Source organism: Euprymna scolopes, chromosome 26 (genome assembly GCF_053919585.1).
Source record: "Euprymna scolopes isolate OS-2025 chromosome 26, ASM5391958v1, whole genome shotgun sequence".
NCBI lineage: Eukaryota > Metazoa > Mollusca > Cephalopoda > Sepiida > Sepiolidae > Euprymna > Euprymna scolopes.
In genome coordinates, this window is record NC_136507.1 from 18,610,611 (window position 1) to 18,634,641 (window position 24,031).

The 24,031-nt window shown below is 35.1% G+C and overlaps 1 protein-coding gene and 1 non-coding gene across 5 annotated transcripts in view; one reads left to right on the forward strand and one right to left on the reverse strand.

Moving 5' to 3' along the window:
- Positions 1-24,031, forward strand: part of LOC145247940 (nuclear receptor subfamily 1 group D member 2-like) — a 490,243-nt gene that overhangs the window by 224,196 nt on the left and 242,016 nt on the right. For all 4 annotated transcript variants that reach the window (XM_080109580.1, XM_080109582.1, XM_080109579.1 and 1 more), the window contains exon 3: positions 13,629-13,691. In XM_080109580.1, coding sequence (XP_079965706.1) covers positions 13,629-13,691 — 63 coding nt within the window. The remainder of the gene's footprint in view (positions 1-13,628; positions 13,692-24,031) is intronic.
- Positions 14,325-14,397, reverse strand: Trnar-acg (transfer RNA arginine (anticodon ACG)). Its single transcript has one exon. It is a non-coding gene; the product is annotated as a tRNA-Arg (tRNA).

Here is a 24,031-nt window from a genome sequence, read left to right on the forward strand (position 1 = left end):
CCGAAAAGTCCCAGGACACTGACCGAAAAGATGTTCGAAGTGCTTTCACAGAAAGATTTGGAAAGCCCGCGCCATCAAGAAGTAATCTGTATCTGTGGGAGAAGAAAGTTTTTGAAACAGGTAGCGTTCTGGATCAGGCAAGAAGTGGCAGGCCTGAAACACGAAAGGAAACGTGTGCTGGTGTTCAAGAATCACTGCAACAGTCTCCCAAGAAATCCACCAGAAAACGTTCTGCTGAACTTGGAATACCAAGGGCTACCATGATGGATCATATGAAAAAGGACTTGGATGTCAAAGCTTATAAGCCATGTGTATAGTGTCCTGGGACTTTTCGGCCACCCTGTATATATATATATATATCTCTCATTCATACACTATCGTGTTTGAATATATTGTTAAGTATTAGTTTTATTAATTTAGAACTGCTTTAAAGCTTCACCGCTCACTCATTTTGCAACCAAATTTCAAACAATTTTTACAGTTCATAGGTCGCCTTCTCAGCTCTATTTTGAAATAAAAATTTTCAATTTTTGTTCATTAAAACAAAAGTTATCAGAAAATTACTGGTGTTCAAAAGTTATCAGAATAAGTAAGGAACATGAGAGACGGTTTCTTCTGATTGGCTGTTGGTTATCATAGCAACTTTATCAATATTGACCTATTAATCATGTTAATACATATATATTAAAGCCAAAAGCCATTCAAGAGTTGTCAGTTGGATGTTGAACGATATCACTTTGTCTACTAAGCTCCAACCCCTGTCCCATCACTGCAATGTTGCATCTCTATGCCTGTTTTACAAATATTTTAATGGAATATGCTCTGATGAACTCGTTGCACTTGTGCCCCTCTCCTCAACATACAAACCCGATTAGCAACAAAATCTCACCCCTTCACTCTTGAGGTTCCTAAATGTTAGAAAGCTTTCTATTCTAATAGTTTCTTCTTTCAAACGGGTAGACTTTGAAATTCCTTTTCTCCTACCCGCTTCCCTGGTTGTACTGATATGTAGAAGTTTAAATGTAATGTAAACAAACATCTTGTTAGTCTTTCCTAGACATGGTCCCAAATAGTAGCCCCTTGCGTCCAAGTGACGATATGTGTTGTTAGGGGTGAATGTGAACAAAAAAAAAAAAAAAAAAAGAAAAAAAGTAGTGGATCTTAGGGTGGAACAATAAATTTGTCGGCGTAAAGAAAACAACACTATTTTAAAACCTTTATTGAAAAAAAATCAATTCAGGTAACTTGATTACACAGTATAGCTGACATCTATTCAATGTAGCTGCCTTCAGCCTCAATCACAACCTCTATATGAGTCTGGAACTGAGAGCATGCCTTTTCTACAAACGCCAGCGGGAGTCCAGAGAATACTCGGTGGATGGTGGTGATCATGCTGGCTTTGGTGTTATCGGAGGTCATGTTGGTGATGTTCTTGATGTATGATCAAATGAAGTAGTTCTGCAGGTTCAGGTCGGGGGGAGGAGGGGGGGCAGTAAGACAAGGGTACAAAATTGTAACACTCCTGCTTAAGCCAAGCCTGGGTCTCTTTGAACTTGTAGGCTGGTGCCAAGTCGTGCTGTCACACGTAGGGTCTGCCAGTGGCCACCTGGTAGCACTAGGGGACCACCACATTCTTTGGCACATCAAGGTACCCTTTGGTGTTGAATTTCAAGCCGATTTTGAAGATGTGAGCTGACATAATGTGATCCTTACTTGAAACGACACCAGAGACCATAACTGTGGGTCGTCTGCATTTTGAGGGTGCTGGAAATGGTGTTGTTGTCATAATTTGGATCAGTAGAGAGCATGAGTTGTACAGTGGCGCATCTCCGATCTTGCTCATTGAACATTGTATCATTTTTGACATGATAGAAAGCTCCTATCGCTTTTGGGATTTGTACACAACTGGCCAAGTAGATGGTCTGCAAGAAAAACAGAAAACCGGTTTCCATCAGATGCAAATTATATAATGTTGTTTTGCTAGGGTGACAATTTTATCGTTCTACCCTGTATTTGTCTTTTATATGGATAAAGGATTGCATCTGTTCTGATGTGTATGTGAGGGGTGGGGTATACCGATTCGACTATTCTAACAAAACTAAACGATTCCACTATTTTAACGATTCGACTATTTTAACAAAACTAAACAGATTGAAAATGTCTTCCGTTATAGACCCAGAGTGGAAGTCGGTTCTAGGAGCTTATCAAGACGTGGGACTTGCTTAAGAAAAGTCTGGTGTTACTAAGATACTTTCGACCTTGGCCCCCACCTCCGCCCCACAAGTGTTAGAAAGGAGAGAAGAAAGAGAACAAAAAATATAACAAAAACAAAGAGGAAATAAGTTTACCAGCAGGATAGGAAGTTGTTGAGTAACTTACACAAAGGAGAGCTGAAATAATCTTGTTAATCAGTGTGTGGCGGTGAACAGGAACAAAAGAACCTGAGATATATTTAGAATTAGTTTGTGGGCATTTTGATGAGTTGGTTTTGTGATGACAGTCTTGGGCACGACAGTTGACGACAGTTACAAGTTGAGGACAGTGTCCAGTTTGGGACGGTTGGTGGCTCGGAGGTACTCCTGAATGAAATCAGAGAGATTGGCGTTGACGTCAGAGAAGATTAAGCAGAGAAGAAAATCAATGGCTATTGACGCAACCAGGCAGTATCGACGGACAACGCTCGAGGTTTCCTCCTTCTACGCTACATGACGGTATCAGACACACACACCCACTCAGATCTTATCTGATTTACATCAAGTACTCGTCTCGCGTTGTTTTATTGTAGTGCGATCATGAAGGTGATCATCCGGTCACATGACTATCAGATCAGCCTGTCTGAAGGTACAACCTTCCTGACCTAAACCGCACCAAACATCACCTTCCCAGATGTGGCAACAGTACTCGATGTATCTAACTTTTATGCAGGTAGATGATTGCGTCAGGAGTGAGTGGCATCCATTATTCTTGTAATTCAAGAAAGCCAATCATTCATTGACGAATTGCATATCAGTTTTGCCCAGGTCCCTACGATCGTCGAATTCGTATTAAAGAAACCAATTTCAGTTCCGCCATACCAGGAGAGACGAATTTTCTTTTTTCTTTTCTATATTGTTTTCTGCATTTATTTCTTTTTTTCCTTTGATTTTTTTTTTTGATTTTTTTAAAGAATTCTTTGTTCTCTCTAAAAGAGTTTCATCGTTTAGGAAAAGATTGGACCAAAATTGCGATGTTGATCTTATCCCAATTGTAAACCTCCTTTCTTTCTCCTTTGATCTTTTCTTTCTCTATCCTTTTCCTTTTATGTCAGGGCGTTTTTATAGAAGGCTTTGTCTGTTGGTCTGACGCAACGCACTAAAGTCTGTAAAAGGATCCATCCAGCTGCTGATCTGTCGCATTTATACGTCTACACCTCTCTGTGAAAGGCTCCGTCGGTCTGTGACGCTTATGTTTGAAATAACATTTTAAGCGCTAAACACACGGATGGAATGGACGGATCTAAAGGACATTACTTTACTTTCTCTACGGGTATTGTTTTCTTTTTTTTTTTCTTTTCTTTTTTCTCCTTTTTTGTTTTTTCTTTTTTACTTCTCTTTTTCTTTTCTTTCTTTTATTTCTTACTGCTTTCTTTTTTCTTTTTTTCCATAAATATCTTTTTCCTTTTTTCCTCTTTTTTCCATTTCTTTCTTTCGTTCTTTTTTCTGTTTTCCTTTTTCCTTAACGTTTTTAGTTCTTTCATCATCTGTAATTATTTTGATTTTTTTTTTTTTTGTTTACTTATATTTTTTCTTTTCTTTCTTTCATTGTTTTTTGATTTTCTCTTTTCCGTTTTTCATTCTTTTATATTTTTCCATCTCTTTCCTTCCATTTTGCCTTTCTTTCAATTTTTTCTTTCCTTCTTGCTCATTCCTACTGTTTTTCTCTTTTTTCTTTATAGATTTTCATTCATCCTTTTCTGTCTTTATTTTTTTTTTCTGTTTTTTTCTTTCCTTTTTTCTTTTTTGCTTCTTTCCTGTTTTTCTTCCATTCATTTTTCTTTTTATGTCTCCTTTGACTTTTGCCTTTCTTTTACTTTTTTATATTCTGTCTTCTTTCTTTCTGTCTTTTTTCTTTCTTTCTTTCTTTCTAACCTCTTCCAAAATTCTCTCTCCTTCTATTTTTGCCTTTCTTTCATTTTTACTTTTATTTTATTTTTTCTTTGTTCTTTTTTCTTTCTTCTTTCTTTTTTATTTCTTCCTTCATTTCTATGAGCCAAAATTGAAAAGAAAACCCGGTTTCCAAAAAAAAGTTTGGACACAATTCTACAGCTCGGGAATGGTTCCTTTGTTTCCTCTCATTCAATTCTCCTTGGATTCTTTGTTCTCTCTTAATAGTCGAATCCTTTGGGAATCGATTGAAGTAATAATATTGACCCAGTTTCATCTTTTAGCTCTCATTTAGATCAAAAAGATTGATTGATCCGAATAGGCAAAATAAAACCAAGCTAATAAAATGACCACGTCATCGGAGCATGTGCTTTATTCTTTTTTAGCCAGGAGTAGAGGAGGGGAGGGGGAATTAGGTTAGTTGAGGAGTTTGCATAATAGCTACTAATGAGTTCAAATCTTGCTGCTCAGATGCTCAGAGCGTGAAGTAAGTGAACCAGTAAATGTCTTACTGTACTGTGTCGAAAAAATCAAAAAGGGAAAAGGCTCCTGCTTTTGGAGCAAGTGCTGGCACATACCCAACAGTAAGGCCAATATGAACTCAAACAATAGCATTGACATGGACTCGACCAGTAACACTAATATGAACTCAAACAATAATGTTGACATGGACTCGACCAGTGACACCAATATGAACTCGAACCATAACGTTGACATGGACGCGACCAGTAACACCAATATGAACTCGAACAATAACGTCGACATGGACTCGACCAGTAACACCAATATGAACTTGAGCAATAACGTCGACATGGACTCGACCAGTAACACCAATATGAACTTGAACAATAACGTCGACATGGACTCGACCAGTAACACCAATATGAACTTGAACAATAACGTCAACATGGACTCGACCAGTAACACCTATATGAACTCGAACCATAACGTTGACATCGACTTGACCAGTAACACCAATATGAACTCGAACAATAACGTCGACACGGACTAAAATCGACTTACCAATGACTTTAGTGTCGTCCTTATATCGCTTCTGGCTGATTGTATTCTCATACCTCAAGAAGTGTTTAGTGAGAGTACGCACACACAATTCTCGGGCGCTTTTACACTTACTCGTCACATTGGAAGCTATAGGAAATATTAATATTTCGATGAACTAGTTTTAGGTCCCAAGACAATTTTTTTCCTTGCTACCAAATGTTAATATTTTCTTCTGCGACCAAAGAATTTACTGATCGAAATATTTAACAGCCTTAGCCGTAAACATATCCACTTTAAGTAGTCTCCATTTCGTGTATATCAATTCAAGGGAAGTAACTCTATTAATATTAATTTCTGTAAATAGTAGTAGATTGCAAAAGAAATCTGAAATAATGCTCCATGCATGGGAGAATTGTGGCTTTCTCTGGTGGGAGCAATTTTCTAGCATGATAGAGAGAGCCCACCTTTTTTGCAGCAGCCTTGGCAGTGTCCTCTATGTATTAGTTCCAGTTCATGTTACCTATGAATGTTCGGTTGAAGAGTTTGAAAGATGGGCTCTAAGGTAGAGTGTTATTTGTCCTGGCAGTTGTTGGTTGAGAAGGTTTTCTGTAGTTGTTAAAGGAAAGACGCTTAGTCTTAGTAGCAATGAATGTTACCAACCATTTACGGCCCCATTACACTACAGAATGAAGGTCGTTTTCCAGGGTTTCTGCCATTGCCTAGAACATTTATACATTCGTTTTTCCCTCATATCTATTTTAGATTGTTGTATCATCAGCAAATATACTCATCTTAGACACAATTTCGTCACTGAGGTTATTTACGAATATCTGGAACAATAGAAGACCCTTTTTACCTTGTCTCGTACTCAACAATGTTTTTCTACAAGACTGCATTGTCATAGCCTTTAAACACAACGTCTTACAAACTACACACAATGCTTTAAGCAAACTACAAAATCGTCCTCTATTTTGTTTACATTTTTGAAAATATCCAGTAGTGCACTTGTGTGCTGTCAGATATGTTGCCATGCTAAACTTATTGGTTTTTTATAGACCAGCAGAACCGGGAGTGCTGCATTGGGGCTTGGTCCTCCAAAATAAAAAAAATAAAGGGGTGACGTTTCTTTTACCTATATTTTATAAAAGGACAGCATTAAAAGGAAAAAAGTACTGAGAGTGCTCTATTTTTTACACAATTTTTTTTTCAGTCTACAAATTTAAGTTTATAAAATTTCTTAACTAAAATATTTGTAATCGAAAAAACATGTTATCGCCTGCTTCTTATATATATATGACTAGCATTCCAGCCCAGCGTTGCCCGGGTGTTTGGAGGTGTATACTGAGCAAAAAGAAAAAAAAAAGCGGTCAATACTTTTAAACTTTGACCCCTATTATGACCCCTTAGCATTTATTGTTTTGGCTCAAAACAAGTTATTAAGTTAGATCCATATCCAAGCAACCTGATCAAAAACTGATCAAATAGATTTTCCCAAATCTCAGTACCCTGTATACCACATTTCGAGTCTGTAGACTTAAAATTGACAGAGTTATTGTGTAGAGAAATGTACACACACACACACACACACACACACACACACGTTCACTTTTATAGATATACTAGCATTTCAGCCCGGCATTGTCCGGGTGTTTGGATGTGTCTGTTGAGCAAAAAAAAAAAAAAAAAAAAGTGGTAGTAGGAAGGCAGGCTCGAACCCGTACCGCGAAGGAGGAAAAGAACGAGGGAAAAACCTGATGTCTATGCTGTTACGACCACCACCAAACCGGAAGTGACACTTTTTAAAATTTAGTCTAGACAATCGAAAGGAGAGGATGACTTTAAAAAATGCCGGCGAAAAAAAGCGCGCCCCCCCCCCCCATCCGTAGAAAGGTTCCCAGTTTAAGGGGAAGTGTTTAGAATCCAATTTGTCGAAGGAGTTTGGTAGAGTTCTAAAAGGTCACATCGTTGAAATTTGACTCCTTAACAGCCAAATTTCTGCCCGAAAACCGATCTGATAGATTTTCCCAAATCTCAGTATCCTGTATATCAAATTTCGATTCTATAGACTAAAAATTGACAGAGTTATTGCGTAGGGAAATTTACACAGACAGACAGACACACACACAGGCATGTTCACTTTTATATATATATATATATATATATATATATATATATATACACACAAAGTTGTATTAATACTACTACTACTGTCTCGAGTTTGGATGAATTATATCTGTTTTATTTTGCATATTGTCAGTGTTATGATCGTACTAATTATACTAAAGGAGGAATAAGTGCAATTATTATTTTAATGTACTAGCAGGGGGGCACCTGGCTTTGCTAGATTGTAAAATATGATTACATATATTTTAATTCGTGCAGATTTCTTATTTATTATTACAGAGCCAATTATCTATTGAATATTATATTGTACCTAAAATATAGTACTGATTTCAAAAGTATTAAAAAACAAATGACTTGTGTGCCATCAGCTAGATCAAAACCCAAACAGTTAGTGCTCCAGCTGCGTTCCCTGGTGTAGCCACGTTCTTAGCTGGCCAACGTGTCGGTGGCCAGCTAAGAACGTGGCTCGGGACTATCAAAGCCGACGCTGAGCTTATTTCGGGCCCGCTCACCTATGGCCTGTCTCGTTGGAGACGTGACTGGCTATTGCTCAATCGGGATCTTGCCTCCGATCGCCGGGCTTGGGCCGCAGTGGTACGAGATGTGCATCTTCATGAAGCCGACTCAACTCCTCCAGGGTGAATGTCGTTTCAAGTACAAGTAAGTACAAGTACAAATTCCCTGGTGTAGCTATCGAGAGATAAGAAAAAATAATATTAAACGATTAAATGATTACTATTTCCTGTTAATTTCAGTGTTATGCGACCTGTAGTTTAATAGTTTATCGGTTAAATATTTTCATGCAGACAGACACACATACATCTGTTTTATTTATATAGAAGAAAACTAACAATAAATGGTATCACTGGCAAAGCAGACTTGATAAACTTATGGAATCAGTCCATTTGTAAACTTCAGACTTCTACACAAAATAAAATTGTTACTTTAAAAAAAAAAAAAGGCAAATCGTTTTTAGTGTACCCCTGATCTTTTCAGTGCTACCAGATCAGGCCGTCTGAAGATACTAGCTTCATCTAAAATGCACTAAACATTGATGTTATTATTTTTTTCCTCCCTTTTTCCTTTACGAAACTCAATCATGTTCTGCAAAGCCAAAGAACCAAAACAGCAATTTTCCTCCACAAAACAACCACACAACATGAATAAATATTTAAAAGGAATAAAAGAACTTGAAGCCTAAAATTTTTTTTCTAAAATTACTGAGTTCGGCGTTAAATAATTCCAAAATGGTTGATATGCCATAAAACAAAACAACCAAACCCTGATCACATTATTAGCAATCATATTAACCCCTTTCATGCAGCTGTTGCAAAATTGCAACCAGTTCTAATAAAAGATGATACTACATGCAAAATGTGTTTCATTTGCAAACATGAGACACAATAGCATAAAATCTACACAATAAATTCAATAATTTACAAATATGTGTGTGAGAAAATGACAGTTTTCTTTTGAGCAGATGCTCAACCGCATTATAAATTCAAGATGGCTGCCATCACAATATGCAAATTAGTCAAATGTTATCATCTATTTTGATAGACCTACTAAAATATGCAACTAATGTGATATACATTGTTTGAAAAATACAGTTAAATGTTAAGCTTACAGAATCATTTTAAAAATAGGTGTAAAAAATCATTTTTCTACCAAATAAATTTTTGAAAAAATTTACCACCCACAGAGTTAAACCACAATGTGAAGACAGGCATATCTATGCCATTTATTTACTACCGGCACCATTTTGTTATCATATCGTCATAATTGGTTTAACGTTTGTTTTACATGCTTATTATCTCTTCCAAGGGTTTTCGTGAATATCCCTTACCAAATTTACTAGAGTCCACAATTTTAGTAACATCAATATATTCCCCACCCCCAGTATGGTTCGTATGTCTAAATTGTTGCAATATTTTTTACTACTAATGGGGGTATGGTCCCTGACAGTTAAGAGATTCTATTTATAAACACTGCTGCTAGGAACTGACGAATCAAATTAATTCATGTTCTGCTATCAATCCATCAGGAGCCAGAGTTGCTCCATAAAAGTTAAACCTTTTTATTTTTAAAGCAACCTTGCATATGTTTTCTGCGTGTCAACACGGGAAGGATCTTTTGCTCTCTGGCTATAAAATTATAAAGTTCGGAACCTGTACAGAACAGCTGTCTACTGAGAACTCGTCATCTCCAGGACTTGTGTAGAACATCTAACCATCGGAAACTCTTCTGGAACTAAACATGGCTTCCAACTCAAGACGTTGTGTACATGATCTTAAAAATTGTAAATGTTTAACACAGTGCATATGAACGCGTGTGAAAATATCAGCAGCAGCAAAGGATGGCTGGCTTGCAAAGAGATTAGCAGCAGCAGTTGGTTGGTTGGTTGGTTGCTTTTGTTTTACGGCATATCAACCCTTTTCGGGTTATTTAATGCCGAATCCAAAAATTTTTAAGAAAAACTTTTTTTAATAGAATATATTTGTTGTTTTCACGTCGGTTTCTATTTAACCCATAGTTGGGACCCTAACAGATACTACCACTCTGGGTCATGGGAGCAATGGTAATTAAAGGGTAGTTCCACACTCCCCAAAGCCCACAAGCTGGGGCCTCACCATTGGATATAGTTTAAGGTCATATCCAGGACCCCCATTGAGGGACTTTTACCTTCTGCAGGGGGGCAGTCGGCGTATTCTAATGCCCCACCGACAGGGCCAGCAGCAGCAGTAGCCTAAAAAAGCGCATATGCAAATTAGGAAGTGTGCGCGAGTTAGCATGACAAGAAAAAGAGAAGAAGCAGAATGCGGGTCGAAGAAAATGGACGTGTGAACTCGAGGACGAGAATATGGCGGCTGTGGCCTGCATGCAGTCGGAGGAAGGAGAAATGCATGCCAGGCTAGATGGACATATGGCAGCCAAATTCTTTTTAAGTGGTGTCGAGACGATAGAGAGTAACGGTGATAAATGCTTTTGTTAAAAAGGAAAAGATGCCGATCCACATTTATTTAATGTTTTTGCTAATTGTAAAATTTCAATACGTTATTCGCGAGAAAATGTGATTTTCTTTTCTATTTTATCAATAATTCACCAATACAAAGTTTTATTTCTTTCTCAACTTGATGAAGTATTCTACAAAGGTTACTAATCCTGAAATACACTCTTATAAACACTTCAGGCAAAATCTTCAGTGATGCATTGTCCTCATTGCCGACTTCAGATTTCACATCATATCGGCTCAGACAGCAACTCTGACCTGATTTTAGGCATGCCTGATCATTATCTCCTTGAAAACTATCAGCTGTGTATGCCAACATTGTAATAGATCATATTCTGAAAATTTTTGTTAAAAATTAGATGATGTAAATGTTGTATTGTTAATAATGAGTTGATGCAAATGTTGTATTGTTAATAATGAGTTGATGCAAATGTTGTATTGTTAATAATGAGCTGATGTAAATGTTGTATTGTTAAAAATGAGTTGATGCAAATGTTGTATTGTTAAAAATGAGTTGATGTAAATGTTGTATTGTTAATAATGAGCTGATGTAAATGTTGTATTGTTAATGAGTTGATGTAAATGTTGTATTGTTAATAATGAGCTGATGTAAATGTTGTATTGTTAACAATGAGCTGATGTAAATGTTGTATTGTTAAAAATGAGCTGATGTAAATGTTGTATTGTTAATAATGAGCTGATGTAAATGTTGTATTGTTAATAATGAGCTGATGTAAATGTTGTATTGTTAATAATGAGCTGATGTAAATGTTGTATTGTTAATAATGAGCTGATGTAAATATTGTATTGTTAATAATGAGCTGATGTAAATGTTGTATTGTTAATAATGAGTTGATGTTACGGTTGTATTGTTAATAATGAGTTGATGTAAATGTTGTATTGTTAATAATGAGCTGATGTAAATGTTGTATTGTTAATGAGTTGATGTAAATGTTGTATTGTTAATAATGAGCTGATGTAAATGTTGTATTGTTAAAAATGAGCTGATGTAAATGTTGTATTGTTAAAAATGAGCTGATGTAAATGTTGTATTGTTAATAATGAGCTGATGTAAATGTTGTATTGTTAATAATGAGCTGATGTAAATATTGTATTGTTAATAATGAGCTGATGTAAATGTTGTATTGTTAATAATGAGTTGATGTTACGGTTGTATTGTTAATAATGAGCTGATGTAAATGTTGTATTGTTAATAATGAGCTGATGTAAATGTTGTATTGTTAATAATGAGTTGATGTAAATGTTGTATTGTTAATAATGAGTTGATGTTACGGTTGTATTGTTAATAATGAGCTGATGTAAATGTTGTATTGTTAATAATGAGTTGATGTTACGGTTGTATTGTTAATAATGAGCTGATGTAAATGTTGTATTGTTAATAATGAGCTGATGTAAATGTTGTATTGTTAATAATGAGTTGATGTTACGGTTGTATTGTTAATAATGAGCTGATGTAAATGTTGTATTGTTAATAATGAGTTGATGTTACGGTTGTATTGTTAATAATGAGCTGATGTAAATGTTGTATTGTTAATAATGAGCTGATGTAAATGTTGTATTGTTAATAATGAGAGTATGTTACGGTTGTATTGTTAATAATGAGCTGATGTAAATGTTGTATTGTTAATAATGAGTTGATGTAAATGTTGTATTGTTAATAATGAGTTGATGTTACGGTTGTATTGTTAATAATGAGCTGATGTAAATGTTGTATTGTTAATAATGAGTTGATGTAAATGTTGTATTGTTAATAATGAGCTGATGTAAATGTTGTATTGTTAATAATGAGTTGATGTAAATGTTGTATTGTTAATAATGAGTTGATGTAAATGTTGTATTGTTAATAATGAGTTGATGTTACGGTTGTATTGTTAATAATGAGCTGATGTAAATATTGTATTGTTAATAATGAGCTGATGTAAATGTTGTATTGTTAATAATGAGTTGATGTTACGGTTGTATTGTTAATAATGAGCTGATGTAAATGTTGTATTGTTAATAATGAGTTGATGTAAATGTTGTATTGTTAATAATGAGTTGATGTTACGGTTGTATTGTTAATAATGAGCTGATGTAAATGTTGTATTGTTAATAATGAGTTGATGTAAATGTTGTATTGTTAATAATGAGTTGATGTTACGGTTGTATTGTTAATAATGAGCTGATGTAAATGTTGTATTGTTAATAATGAGTTGATGTAAATGTTGTATTGTTAATAATGAGCTGATGTAAATGTTGTATTGTTAATAATGAGTTGATGTAAATGTTGTATTGTTAATAATGAGTTGATGTAAATGTTGTATTGTTAATAATGAGTTGATGTAAATGTTGTATTGTTAATAATGAGTTGATGTTACGGTTGTATTGTTAATAATGAGCTGATGTAAATGTTGTATTGTTAATAATGAGTTGATGTAAATGTTGTATTGTTAATAATGAGCTGATGTAAATGTTGTATTGTTTATAATGAGCTGATGTAAATGTTGTATTGTTTATAATGAGTTGATGTAAATGTTGTATTGTTAATAATGAGCTGATGTAAATGTTGTATTGTTAATAATGAGCTGATGTAAATGTTGTATTGTTAATAATGAGCTGATGTAAATGTTGTATTGTTAATAATGAGCTGATGTAAATGTTGTATTGTTAATAATGAGCTGATGTAAATGTTGTATTGTTAATAATGAGCTGATGTAAATGTTGTATTGTTAATAATGAGCTGATGTAAATGTTGTATTGTTAATAATGAGCTGATGTAAATGTTGTATTGTTAATAATGAGCTGATGTAAATGTTGTATTGTTAATAATGAGCTGATGTAAATGTTGTATTGTTAATAATGAGCTGATGTAAATGTTGTATTGTTAATAATGAGCTGATGTAAATGTTGTATTGTTAATAATGAGCTGATGTAAATGTTGTATTGTTAATAATGAGTTGATGTTACGGTTGTATTGTTAATAATGAGTTGATGTAAATGTTGTATTGTTAATAATGAGCTGATGTAAATGTTGTATTGTTAAAAATGAGCTGATGTTACGGTTGTAGTGTGCCATTGCAATCTCTTATTTCTTTTTCTCGTGTACATTGTTTTCTTTTTCTTTTTCTCATATACATTGTTTTCTTTTTCTCATATACATTGTTTTGGGCATGCAATGCAATGTTAAGATTATAGATATTTTTAAAATAGTCATTAAAAAATTTATTTACTGCAAAAAATAATTTATTCCTAAGTAAAAAGTTATTAAAAACACTTTTCTTTTTACTTAATATATAATTTATAAAATTTACTTATTATACATTAAACAATTTGTTTGTTTGCATTTGCAGATAATATTCACCGTCGTAGTAGCTGTGAACAGCGTGAAATTTATGAAGACCGAAAAACGTTTGGTTAGTATACCTGCCTTTTCTTCATCAAATCAAATACAAGCAACGACAAAAAAGATTTACATATTGTTTTGAATTCTTCTTGCATGTTATTTTCAAAACATTTTGGTTGGTTTGACCTCCAATCTTATTCGGCTGTATCTTGTCAAACTTGGAGACTTACACAGAATTTCAAACGGAACCCTTTATTTAATCCACTGGGGGAACATGCCCTCGTTTTGTGAAAATTCCCGAGCTGAAAAGAAAGATTCCTGAGTTCAACGAGATATATCTGAATAAGATCGGACGTCAAATTGACCAAAACTTGAAACAAATTACAATCAAGACGAGAACAGTATTCCGAAGAATCCAAATACTCTGAATAATCAATCCTCATCTCCAAAAATTCAGAAAAGTAGAAGAGATTTTAGTATTATACTAGTGGATGCGCCGCGTCGGCACACACAACACCGAGTCAAACACAAAATCAAGTACGCTCAACATCAAGTAACATCATCTTGCCATCAATGTTTACCCTGTGAACTGGGAGTATGGGAAATTCCCATATGCACAAAACAAAATCACTGAAAAAACAAAAATACCCTAAGGGTAAGGATAATGAGTAAACGTTGGATAAAATGATGGTTAAAATTATTACAAACTTGCCAGGATTCGAACCTGGAATCTTCTGATCCGTAGTCAGACGTGTTATCCATTGCAGCACAAGTCCTGTCCGTACGCTGAAAGATGTTACCATGACTATATACAGACAGTGCTAAATTCCGTTGACATGGGCAGGTAACTTTTTTGACAAAAATGAAACGGCTAAAAAAACCTTATTTCGAGCTTTTTGTGTGACTCGGCGTTGTTCGTTACGAACCATATATAGATAAGGACAATCTAGGGACTCACACCTTTCAGGGGGAAAAAAGAATTGTTCAATTCGGTGCATCCATTTGAAAGTTTTATTGATATATATATATGCACACACACACAAATAAATAAAAAAATAAACATTTAAAATTTTATTAATAGTATAGGTAATTTGAATCTTAATTAGTCTGAGTCAAAATTAATCTGTTATATTTGATAATTTAAGAATTAAACTTTTTTAATTTATTTATTATTTTATTTTTGTCTTCATTACTTTTCCGGCATCAGACATTTTCTGATATTACGCAAGCTCACACTCCACTTCTCACTGCTGAGTTGTTCAAGTGTCTGCAAATTCTGCTCTATGCAGTCGGGCCCAATTTGATTTAAGTTTTCCTTGGCCGGTCAGTCTCCCTGCAATTTAGGATATGCTTCTACAATTGTTTTTTCCAGGAGGATAATGTTCACATGGTCATGCCAACATAATCGGTTCATCCTTAGGATAGACGCCGTACTGGGCAAGTGTAATGTTTTCAGCTGCAAATCCATCTCATCATGGATCTGTCATTGCATTGCAGTTGGGCGAGAGAGGAATGGGCGAGACCCAGCATTCATTGCCATAAAACATGATGTTACTCACATACAACTTACCCCGTGTTGCCACACGAGGGAGAGAGAGCGCCAAAAAAAAAAAAAGTATATATATATATATATATATACATTTCACAAATGACGGCACGATCCTTAACAAATTCGTCCACGCAATTCTGAACACCACCACTGAATTGACAGGCCACACCACGAACAATACCATTGAATCTTCACACATGTTCTCAAGCAGCACCGCACAATCTCGTCGAATCAACATGCCACGACATGAAAATGCAATAACCGAGACATGTCTCAAAGCAGTGATTTCAAAGCTGCCGAATCACTTATCCGCTTGTGTTCTTCATAGCCGTTGGGTGAAACTAAATCGTCACTTTGGGGTAAGATGGGTGTAGTTCATTAGTAGAGTTGATTTGTAATCAAAAGGTCCCGGGTTCGCTTTTCACCGCAGGAAGGCCCGACCCATATGCTTGTTCGCTTTCGTGCATGCTTGGCACACCCCGGATGTAGACTTTTATTGTATTTATTATTATATGGTGTTCCCTGGAGTCTAGATGACCCTAACCCTAACCCCGGATGTAGACTTTTATTGTACTCCCTAGGAGTTTTCACGCAGATCATCATCAAACATTTCTCTCTGTTGACAACCTGTGGTGTTCCCTGGAGTCTAGATGACAACAAGTCGCCCAGATTTCCAGTACTCTCCACTTCTTTCAATACCCTTTTCAAACGAATTTGTGTTAGCGCAACAACCGTTTCTCACTGGCAATGACCATTGGTCTTCACTAGAATTTAGGTGACAATAAGCATCCTCAAGATCCCAGTCCCCCGTTGCACTCATCCAGTGGATGTTTGGTTAGTGCTTTCTCTCCAGTTTCTTTCTTTGTTAATTATTATGACGTCTGGTCTTCTTGCTTGGCTGAGTTTATCTGTTTGTATCTCCATGTCTCAAATGATTTTATGGTTTTCCTTTCCTTCCTCTTCTTCTTTTTCTTCTTCTCATTGAATATTACGACTAAACTACTACTACTACTACTACTACTACTATAGTTATTTTTGCAAATTTCATTTCTCTAGTATAAATATGTATATGTTGGAAATAATAGTCTGCAAAGAAGTGTAAATGATGTATATTCAAATGCATCGTTTTATTGTTAATTAACCTACAAAGAAGTTTAATACACCATAAAAATTACCAACACTTTCCATATAATCTTCTTTGTTCACATCTGTTCATGACTTTATTATTCAGTCGTCAAGGTATTTTCAAACTGTTTTGTGACCTTTTATGCTCAGAATAAAAATTAACCTCTTTTTTTTTTGCGAGGGTTGTTAGGTGCTTAAAATTGTAAAGAATTTTTATTTACAGTGGGTGTTTTTTTTTTGTGTTTTTTTGTGTGTGTGTTTTTTTTTATCTATAGTTGTTATGAAATGAATTAACTTCCAGGAAAAAATGATTTTTTTTTCTTTTTGTCTTGATATTTTTATTCTTTTTTTGCCATTCTTAAAAAGATTGTATTTAAAAAGAAAACAATTTTGTTTTGTGTTTTTCTTTAATCAGTAAATTTTCCTTCCCATGATGCTTCAGTTAATTTTGTGTTCTACCATTTTTTTTTTTTTCATTGCTTGGAAGACAAGTGAAAGATAAAACAAATTTCTTTCTTTTCTTTTTCTTTATTCTTTTCTTTTATGAATGGCTTACAAAAAAAAAAAAAATTAATTGGAGTCATTCAATAGAAGATTGTTGATCCTTTTTTTTTTTTTTACTTGAGATGGTGACAAGTGGAACGGTGATTTTCAGCATAAAATTTTTTTATTCTCGCAAGTTAACATCTTTTTTCTGTGACGCCCTCTTGTGCTCTCTTTCTCTCTTTGTTGTTCGTGTCCTTCCCTCTCTATCCCTTTTCTTCTTTCCTCTCTCTTTATGTATCTCCTTTCTATCCTTCTCTCTAATTTTCTACTCTTACCCTTTTTTTTCCCTCACTCATTTTCCCATCCCTCTCCCTTTCTGTTTCTTTTCTCCCCTAATTCTTTTTTTTCTCTTTGTTTTTTCTTTCTTCGCTTTTCCTTAATTTTATACCACCTCTTTTTTTTAATTTTTCATTCTCATTAACTTAACTAAAAAGTGTTCATACTTGTAAGGTAATGAAGGCGCAAGTAGAAAGACCTTTTCTCAAGGCTTTATTCAACTGAATTTTACAACGACAAATGTGGCAAGAGGCCAGATATGCATGTTAATAAAATAAAAAACAGAAAGTTTTCAAATCTATATATATAAAAGCGAAAATGTATGTATGTGTGTTCACTTTTTCTGTATGTCAACAAAAGGCTTTTTTCAGAGAAGCGGTCGCTCGCTTCACAACTTTTTAAAACTTTTTATATCACATATAAATCGTAATATCTCACAGTTAACAACGAAGCTCACCTGGCTATTTAATTTGCTCGATTTCGGGAAGATAAATATTCAACATTTGTCGCTCGCCGCATGTGGGTTAGTCTTTTTCCTATAACATCTTGGGGTGGGGGGAAGCGTTCAGCAGTAAATGAAATCCCGCAGTCAAACTTGACCTCATTAACTCATTAAAACGGGCACCTGCTAAATCCAAGTAATTAAATAAATTCAAACGTGTTTCCGTGAGCATGTTGCGGTGGAGCAATGGTTAATGTCGCACTTTTTTTTTTTTTCACACTTTAATTTACAACTTTGCCTCAAGGGTTCGGGTTCGATCCTCATACTTCACTTTTTTTTTTTTTTTACCTCCCCCCCCCACACACACACCTCCAAACATCCGGTCAATGCCGGGTACCCCTCGCTAGTAAGAAAATAAAGGAAACGCAAGCAGCAAGATCACGTGAGAGAAGATATGCAAATAAAGAGAAGTCACTTTAATAATAAATAAGAAAGTTATTATAAGAAAATTTATAACACTCACCCCCACTTGAAACAGAGATTATTATTAGAAAATTTATAAATCCAGCCGCTGAGCTGGTTTACGAGTCCTGTTAGCTCGGCAGAGAAACAGCTCACCACTGGAAGAGTCAGAAGCCTCAAATTTTTAAGAAATATGAATCTTGGGACTTGCACCAGGTGAAGATAGCAGATATTCGGAGTCCACATCCTAAGCAGAATCCTGAGTTTGATCTGGGTTCACGTTCCCAGCAGAATCTTGAGGTCGATCTGGACATGGATTTTCACAAGGATCCTGAGATTGTGGAAAATGAGCCAAATGTCTCAATGCTACTGAATCCTCCCGACCATCACGATGTCGAATTCTTGCATGTCTAGGGGTGGCTTCGAGGCGTTCCGCTACTTCAATAATATGGTCATACTTCCTCCTGCCATCAAATCGTTTTTAATAACACTTTTGTAGGTTCTTAGAGCCAAACAGGCAATGCAGTACCAGCGGAAGAGCGGGTTTCAAAATTGAACATGAATTCGTGAGGGGTGGGGTTAGTGGTTGTGCATAGTAGGGAGCGAATAGCATGTAAAAGATCCTGTAGAATGTTCTGCCAATCGTTAATGGGCAACCGTTGACATTCCAAAGTTAAGAAGATAGTATTGGCTGTTACCTCTCTAGTCAAAGCAGAAATTGCTTGAATTCTCCTGACATAAACAAAGTTCCCTGATCGGAATGGATAAATGAGAGAAGTTTGAAGATAAAGAAAATAGTCATCAGACACTGTATCGCGGTTTGAGAAAAACAATCACAACAAGGGGAAGTGAAAGAAAATCGACTTTATTCATCAACAACAGTAAGTATGTAACGGCAACCTAACCACGATACTGGAAGAGATCCTTTGTCTTAATATTTCAGCTATTTTCATGATTGATGTTCGTTGTATTTTTCCAGTATTGACAGTGGTTTCAGCTAGACGGGTGTTTTTCATGAAAGATTGGCGAGGTGAGACCAGAGATTGGAGTTCAGATGAGCATTTGCCATGGAAATAACGATAAAACAAAGACAGGCTCGCAATGTCGCTTCTGTGGGAAAGAGGTTGCAGGGAAGAGAAAAGGGTATCCCCCACTGATTATATTGGTAATCTGTTAAACCAATGCATTTCATGTGAAAACACTGTTACATACTGGTTGGCCACTCGTGTACAAATCCGAATAAATCAACAACTAAAATATGACGATACTGAAAGAGGTCCTTTGTAGTCAACAAGAAAGACATTGAAATGCGGCCGTGAAACGGATAAGAATATGATTAGGGAAATTAAAGAATTGGGGTTTTATTTTGGTACGAGTAGGACATTCAAAAGTCATGTGCTGGACTTCATCGATTGAATATGGCATGTTTTGTGACCTTACAAAATGCCAAAAGCGTTTTACTCCAGGATGTGTTAAAGAATTATGAATTGATTTTAGTTCCTCCAAGGAAGAAATAGCAGTACCATATGTTCGTGATAACGTTTTCATTGTTTTATATCCTATGAAAAAGAAGTTCCATTTTTCACCATATAATGTTATCGTTTTTAATTTTTCCATGATTAGCAAGTTTAAGCATAATAGATACGGCTTGCTGATCCGTAATGATAGTGAAATGTTTCCCAGTAACAGAGTCTCTCCATTTGCGGACACGTTCTACTATGGCATACGCTTCTTTTTCGACTATATGAACTCGCGTTTCAGAGGGATTTAACAACAGGGAAAAGACACTACAGATCTCCCAGCTTGTAACATAGTGCTTTCGATTGCTTTTTCTTAGCCATTGGTTTCATTAGCAAATGGTAATTCATCATCGATAACCTTTACAGAAGATTCTTGAACTCTTTGAAGGAGTTTACAACCATGAAAGACATTGGAAATTGTTTATTTTCAACTAGTGGGCGAATTTTGGATGAGTAATCAGGAATCCGTTTTGCATATTAAGCAAACATACTAATGTTCAACAGGAATTTCTCCAGATTAAACTTACCTCCATCGAGGGCAAGATTAGATATAGGAAAATCCAGTTCGCCGAAAAGGGACACTCCGAAGTGGGACAAAAATTACCACATTCAAGAGGGATCTCCCTTTCCTTGATTGAAGAGAGAACAAATATTACACATTGAATTATTTATTTGGAAATATAATTAAAATCCATTTACAAATTAAATACAAATTAATATCAAAATAGTGGAGTTCATGTCTAATCTACTCTTAACTTAATAAGCATTTTGACTCATTTATACAAGTATAGTTTTTTCATTCTTTCACTGTTTGTATCCATTTTATTTGTATTAACACTTTAACCTACTAATACTTTTGCTTAGAAAAAAAAAAATCTTTGTAATTTTCCTTTTTGACATTTGAACACAATTAAAAATGGCGTCTTTTTAAATGCTAAAATTCTAAGATCCAAATTATTTCTAATTTTTGTTATGTCTAAGTAAATATAAAAATATATATTTATTTTTGAGCAGAACAAAAACACAAGGGACTTCCCCATTATAAAAAATAGGGAGGATGCTGCAATATTTTGGAGTGATAATGGAGTATCATCCCACACAGTCGGACGATTCTATTTATAAACGATGCTGCTAAGAACTGACGAATCAAATTAATTCACGTTCTGCTACAAACCAATCAGAAACCAGAATTGCTTCATAAATATTAAACCTTTTCTGGAGCAATTTCACATGTTCCTTCCCGGGTTTCTACACGATGAGAATGTTTTGTTCTGTGGAACTGTCTACTACAAACAAGTCACCTACCAGGACTTGTGTGTAACGGCGAACCATCTGAAACTCAAAATGGCTTACACTTCTAGAATCTATGCGGAAAATTTGTCACTATGAACTTTTTTAACAATTTTGAGTTGGATAAAGATGATTTCAAGCTTGATCTGAGGGGCAAATTTCAATCTGATAGTCTGCTTTAAACAAATCAATTATACTGAAGATACGATACTGGGATTATAAGATCTTTGATTCATGGCAAGGGCTATGAAACTGTTAATAGTCTGAGAGAAATCAACTACCAATCGTTTCGTTTTATTAGATGAAAAATTTACAATTTGAGCGCGCCATGGAGAATAACTTTGTTTAATTATATTATTCTCAAGTAATTTAAGAGTTTCTTTTTCAATGAACTGAGCATCCTCAACACGTTAATAGTGGGACTTGGTAGCAATGGGTTTGCAATTAGGGGTCAAGGTTCTGCATAATTTAACGAGAGCACAATTGATTTTAGTAACAGCGCAGATTTTTAGACTATCCTGTGATCGGCCAAAAGAAATAGTAAGACTCCAATGCATTTTTAAAAAGAGTATTCCAAATGTAATAACTATGCATGGATTGCATGGAAGTTTCTCAGTGCAATATTCAGATAGTTTGAGGGAAAGAGCGGATGATGCCATAGAAATTACAGAGTCCCATTTCTAAATAGACAGGTCCAAGGTTTTAACGAGACTAGCGCTAATAAAATTATCAGAGCTGCCTGTGTCTATAAGAGCGGTAAGATGTTTTCCTTTTAATTTCACCATTTAAATAAAAGGAGAATTATCATCATCGTTAGCACAGGTTACTATAACAGACGAAGTAGAACGTGAAGGTGTCGGTCTTGTAGAATGGCAAACTTTGGCAAAATGACTGACTTTGCCACAATTTCGGCATATTTTATCGTGAGCAGGAAAATGGTGACGATCATGCTTAAGGTGACGTTTCCCTCCACGATTGTAGCATCTGTCATGAGTAAGAAGGGTAGTAGACAGTACAGAATCAAACTCCATACAAGAATCAGCGGAGTCAGGGAGTATGTTTCTAGTCATAGTAGCAGTGGCAGTAGATCCAGTTTGAAAGACATATGACTCCATACGAAAGTGAGCTTGTTCTAATGCCCTAACACATTGAGTAACCTCCTTGAGATCCAGCGTATCATTTTCGAGAAGTCTGGCACGTATTACGGAAGACCGTAGGCCATGTATAAAGGCATTGCAGACAGATTCGTCCTAGTAGCAGTAACGTCTTTGAAACAACAGTCAGCGGCAAGACAATTCAAAGCCTGAAGGTACTGATCTAAGGACTCGTTGTCCTGTTGTAGATGTGTTGAAAGTAGATGCCTTGCGTGGACAGCGTTGGGAAGCTTCTCGTAAACAGATTTTAGTAGTTCGATAGCATGTTTAAATTCAGAACCCTCGATAACGTCAGCAACCATAGCAGAAATGTTTAGACTTCAACTGGATTTAAATGCTCTGTCGTAGACAAATAGTAAATAAAGTTTCAGTACCATAGTTTCCAAAGTTTGCTAGCCTGAGAGTCTTCAGAAGATATGTCGAATCTGTCCATGAGATAAAATTGGGTTAAAAAAAAAATTCAGCTGAATAAATTGTAATGTAATGAAGACGCAAGCAGAAAGACCTTTCTCCAAGGCTTTATTCAACTGAATTTTGCAACGACAATCATCAGATTCTGCGGTCGTTAAGGTAGAAAAAAAATGAATATTTTGTCCTAAATTTCACATATTATGCATCTGAGTTCTTGTCCTTAAAGACAGTACCCGAATTGTTTTTATTTGCTTTGGATTTTGAAAGTTTTAATGAGACATACAAACACACATACATACATACTTTCATGCTAACAGACATTTTTCCTTTATATAATAGACTAGTAGGGGTATTCAGCATTGCCCGAGTGTGGTGAGGTGTGTATGTGTGTGTAGGGGGGAGGTAAAAAAAAAATGGAAAATAAAGTATAAGCGAACGTAGTAACCCTATTTGAATATTATAACTTCTTTTTAAATCGGAAAAGAAACAAAAAAAAACAACGAACGTGATGCAAATAAAAGAATAAGTGGACAAACCTTGTTCAAATGTTAAAACTTAAAAAAATCGGAAAAACAAAAACAAAAAAAGCGAACGTGGTGGAAAAATAAATAAAATAAAAAAACAAACGAAAAATCCACAAATAACCCTGTTTCAATATTAAAACTTTAAAAAACAAAAAAAATATATCTGATATCTCAGCTCGAACATGCAATCTTAAGATGACACCGCTGCTACTATAACGACTGGTCTATGACCGCGTGAGCGAAATTAGGGTATTTTTTTTTATATTTAAACTAATTCAAGAAAGATCGTTTTTTGCGCGTGCGTGTTTGGCTAAATTGTCATGAAGGAATTATTTTTTGGCCCCACCCCGTAGTTGAGAGGAAAGGAATTAATGTTTTTAGCCAATTTTTCAATATTTATCGTCCGAAGGGTCGAGCTTCAAAATGATACCAATCTCGTGAAAATCCGTCGCCTCTGTTGAAAGTTTTTGCGATACATACATACATACATACATACATGCATACATACATACATTTAAACTAACAGGTGAGATTAATATTATAGATTAAAAATTTTCAAAATTATCTATAAATCTGATAAAAAAAAAATGAAAATATTCATCAGATTTTAGTTCCATTCCAACCAATTCACCCTATTATGTGAAAATTATCAAAGTCAATAATTACAGAAAACGCGAAGAGAAAAAACACAAAAAAAAACATATATAAACTAAAAAAAGATTAAATAATAATTAAAAAAAAAGACAAAAAATAGCTTTTAATTATTCGGACTCTTTCAAAGGAATTCTTATCGGGAATTGGTGCAGCTGATCGGAAAATTTTTTAATTACAGTGAAATGAAAATAAGATTTGAATTTAGCTGAGGTTAGTGTAACCCGTTAGATTGATAACCAAGTCAGCAGACGATGTTTTCAAGAGCGTCTCGATTGTAATGAGCCAATGAAATGATTGCATTTTCGTGTGCGCAATTTCACCTCAGCAATTACCTTATTAGTCGACTTATATTCAGTTGTTAACATTTTTGTCATTTTATTCTTTTCTTGCCCTTTTTTTTTTTTTTTTAAGTTTTGTTTTATAGAAAACCATTTTCGTTTCCATTAACTTTTCCCTC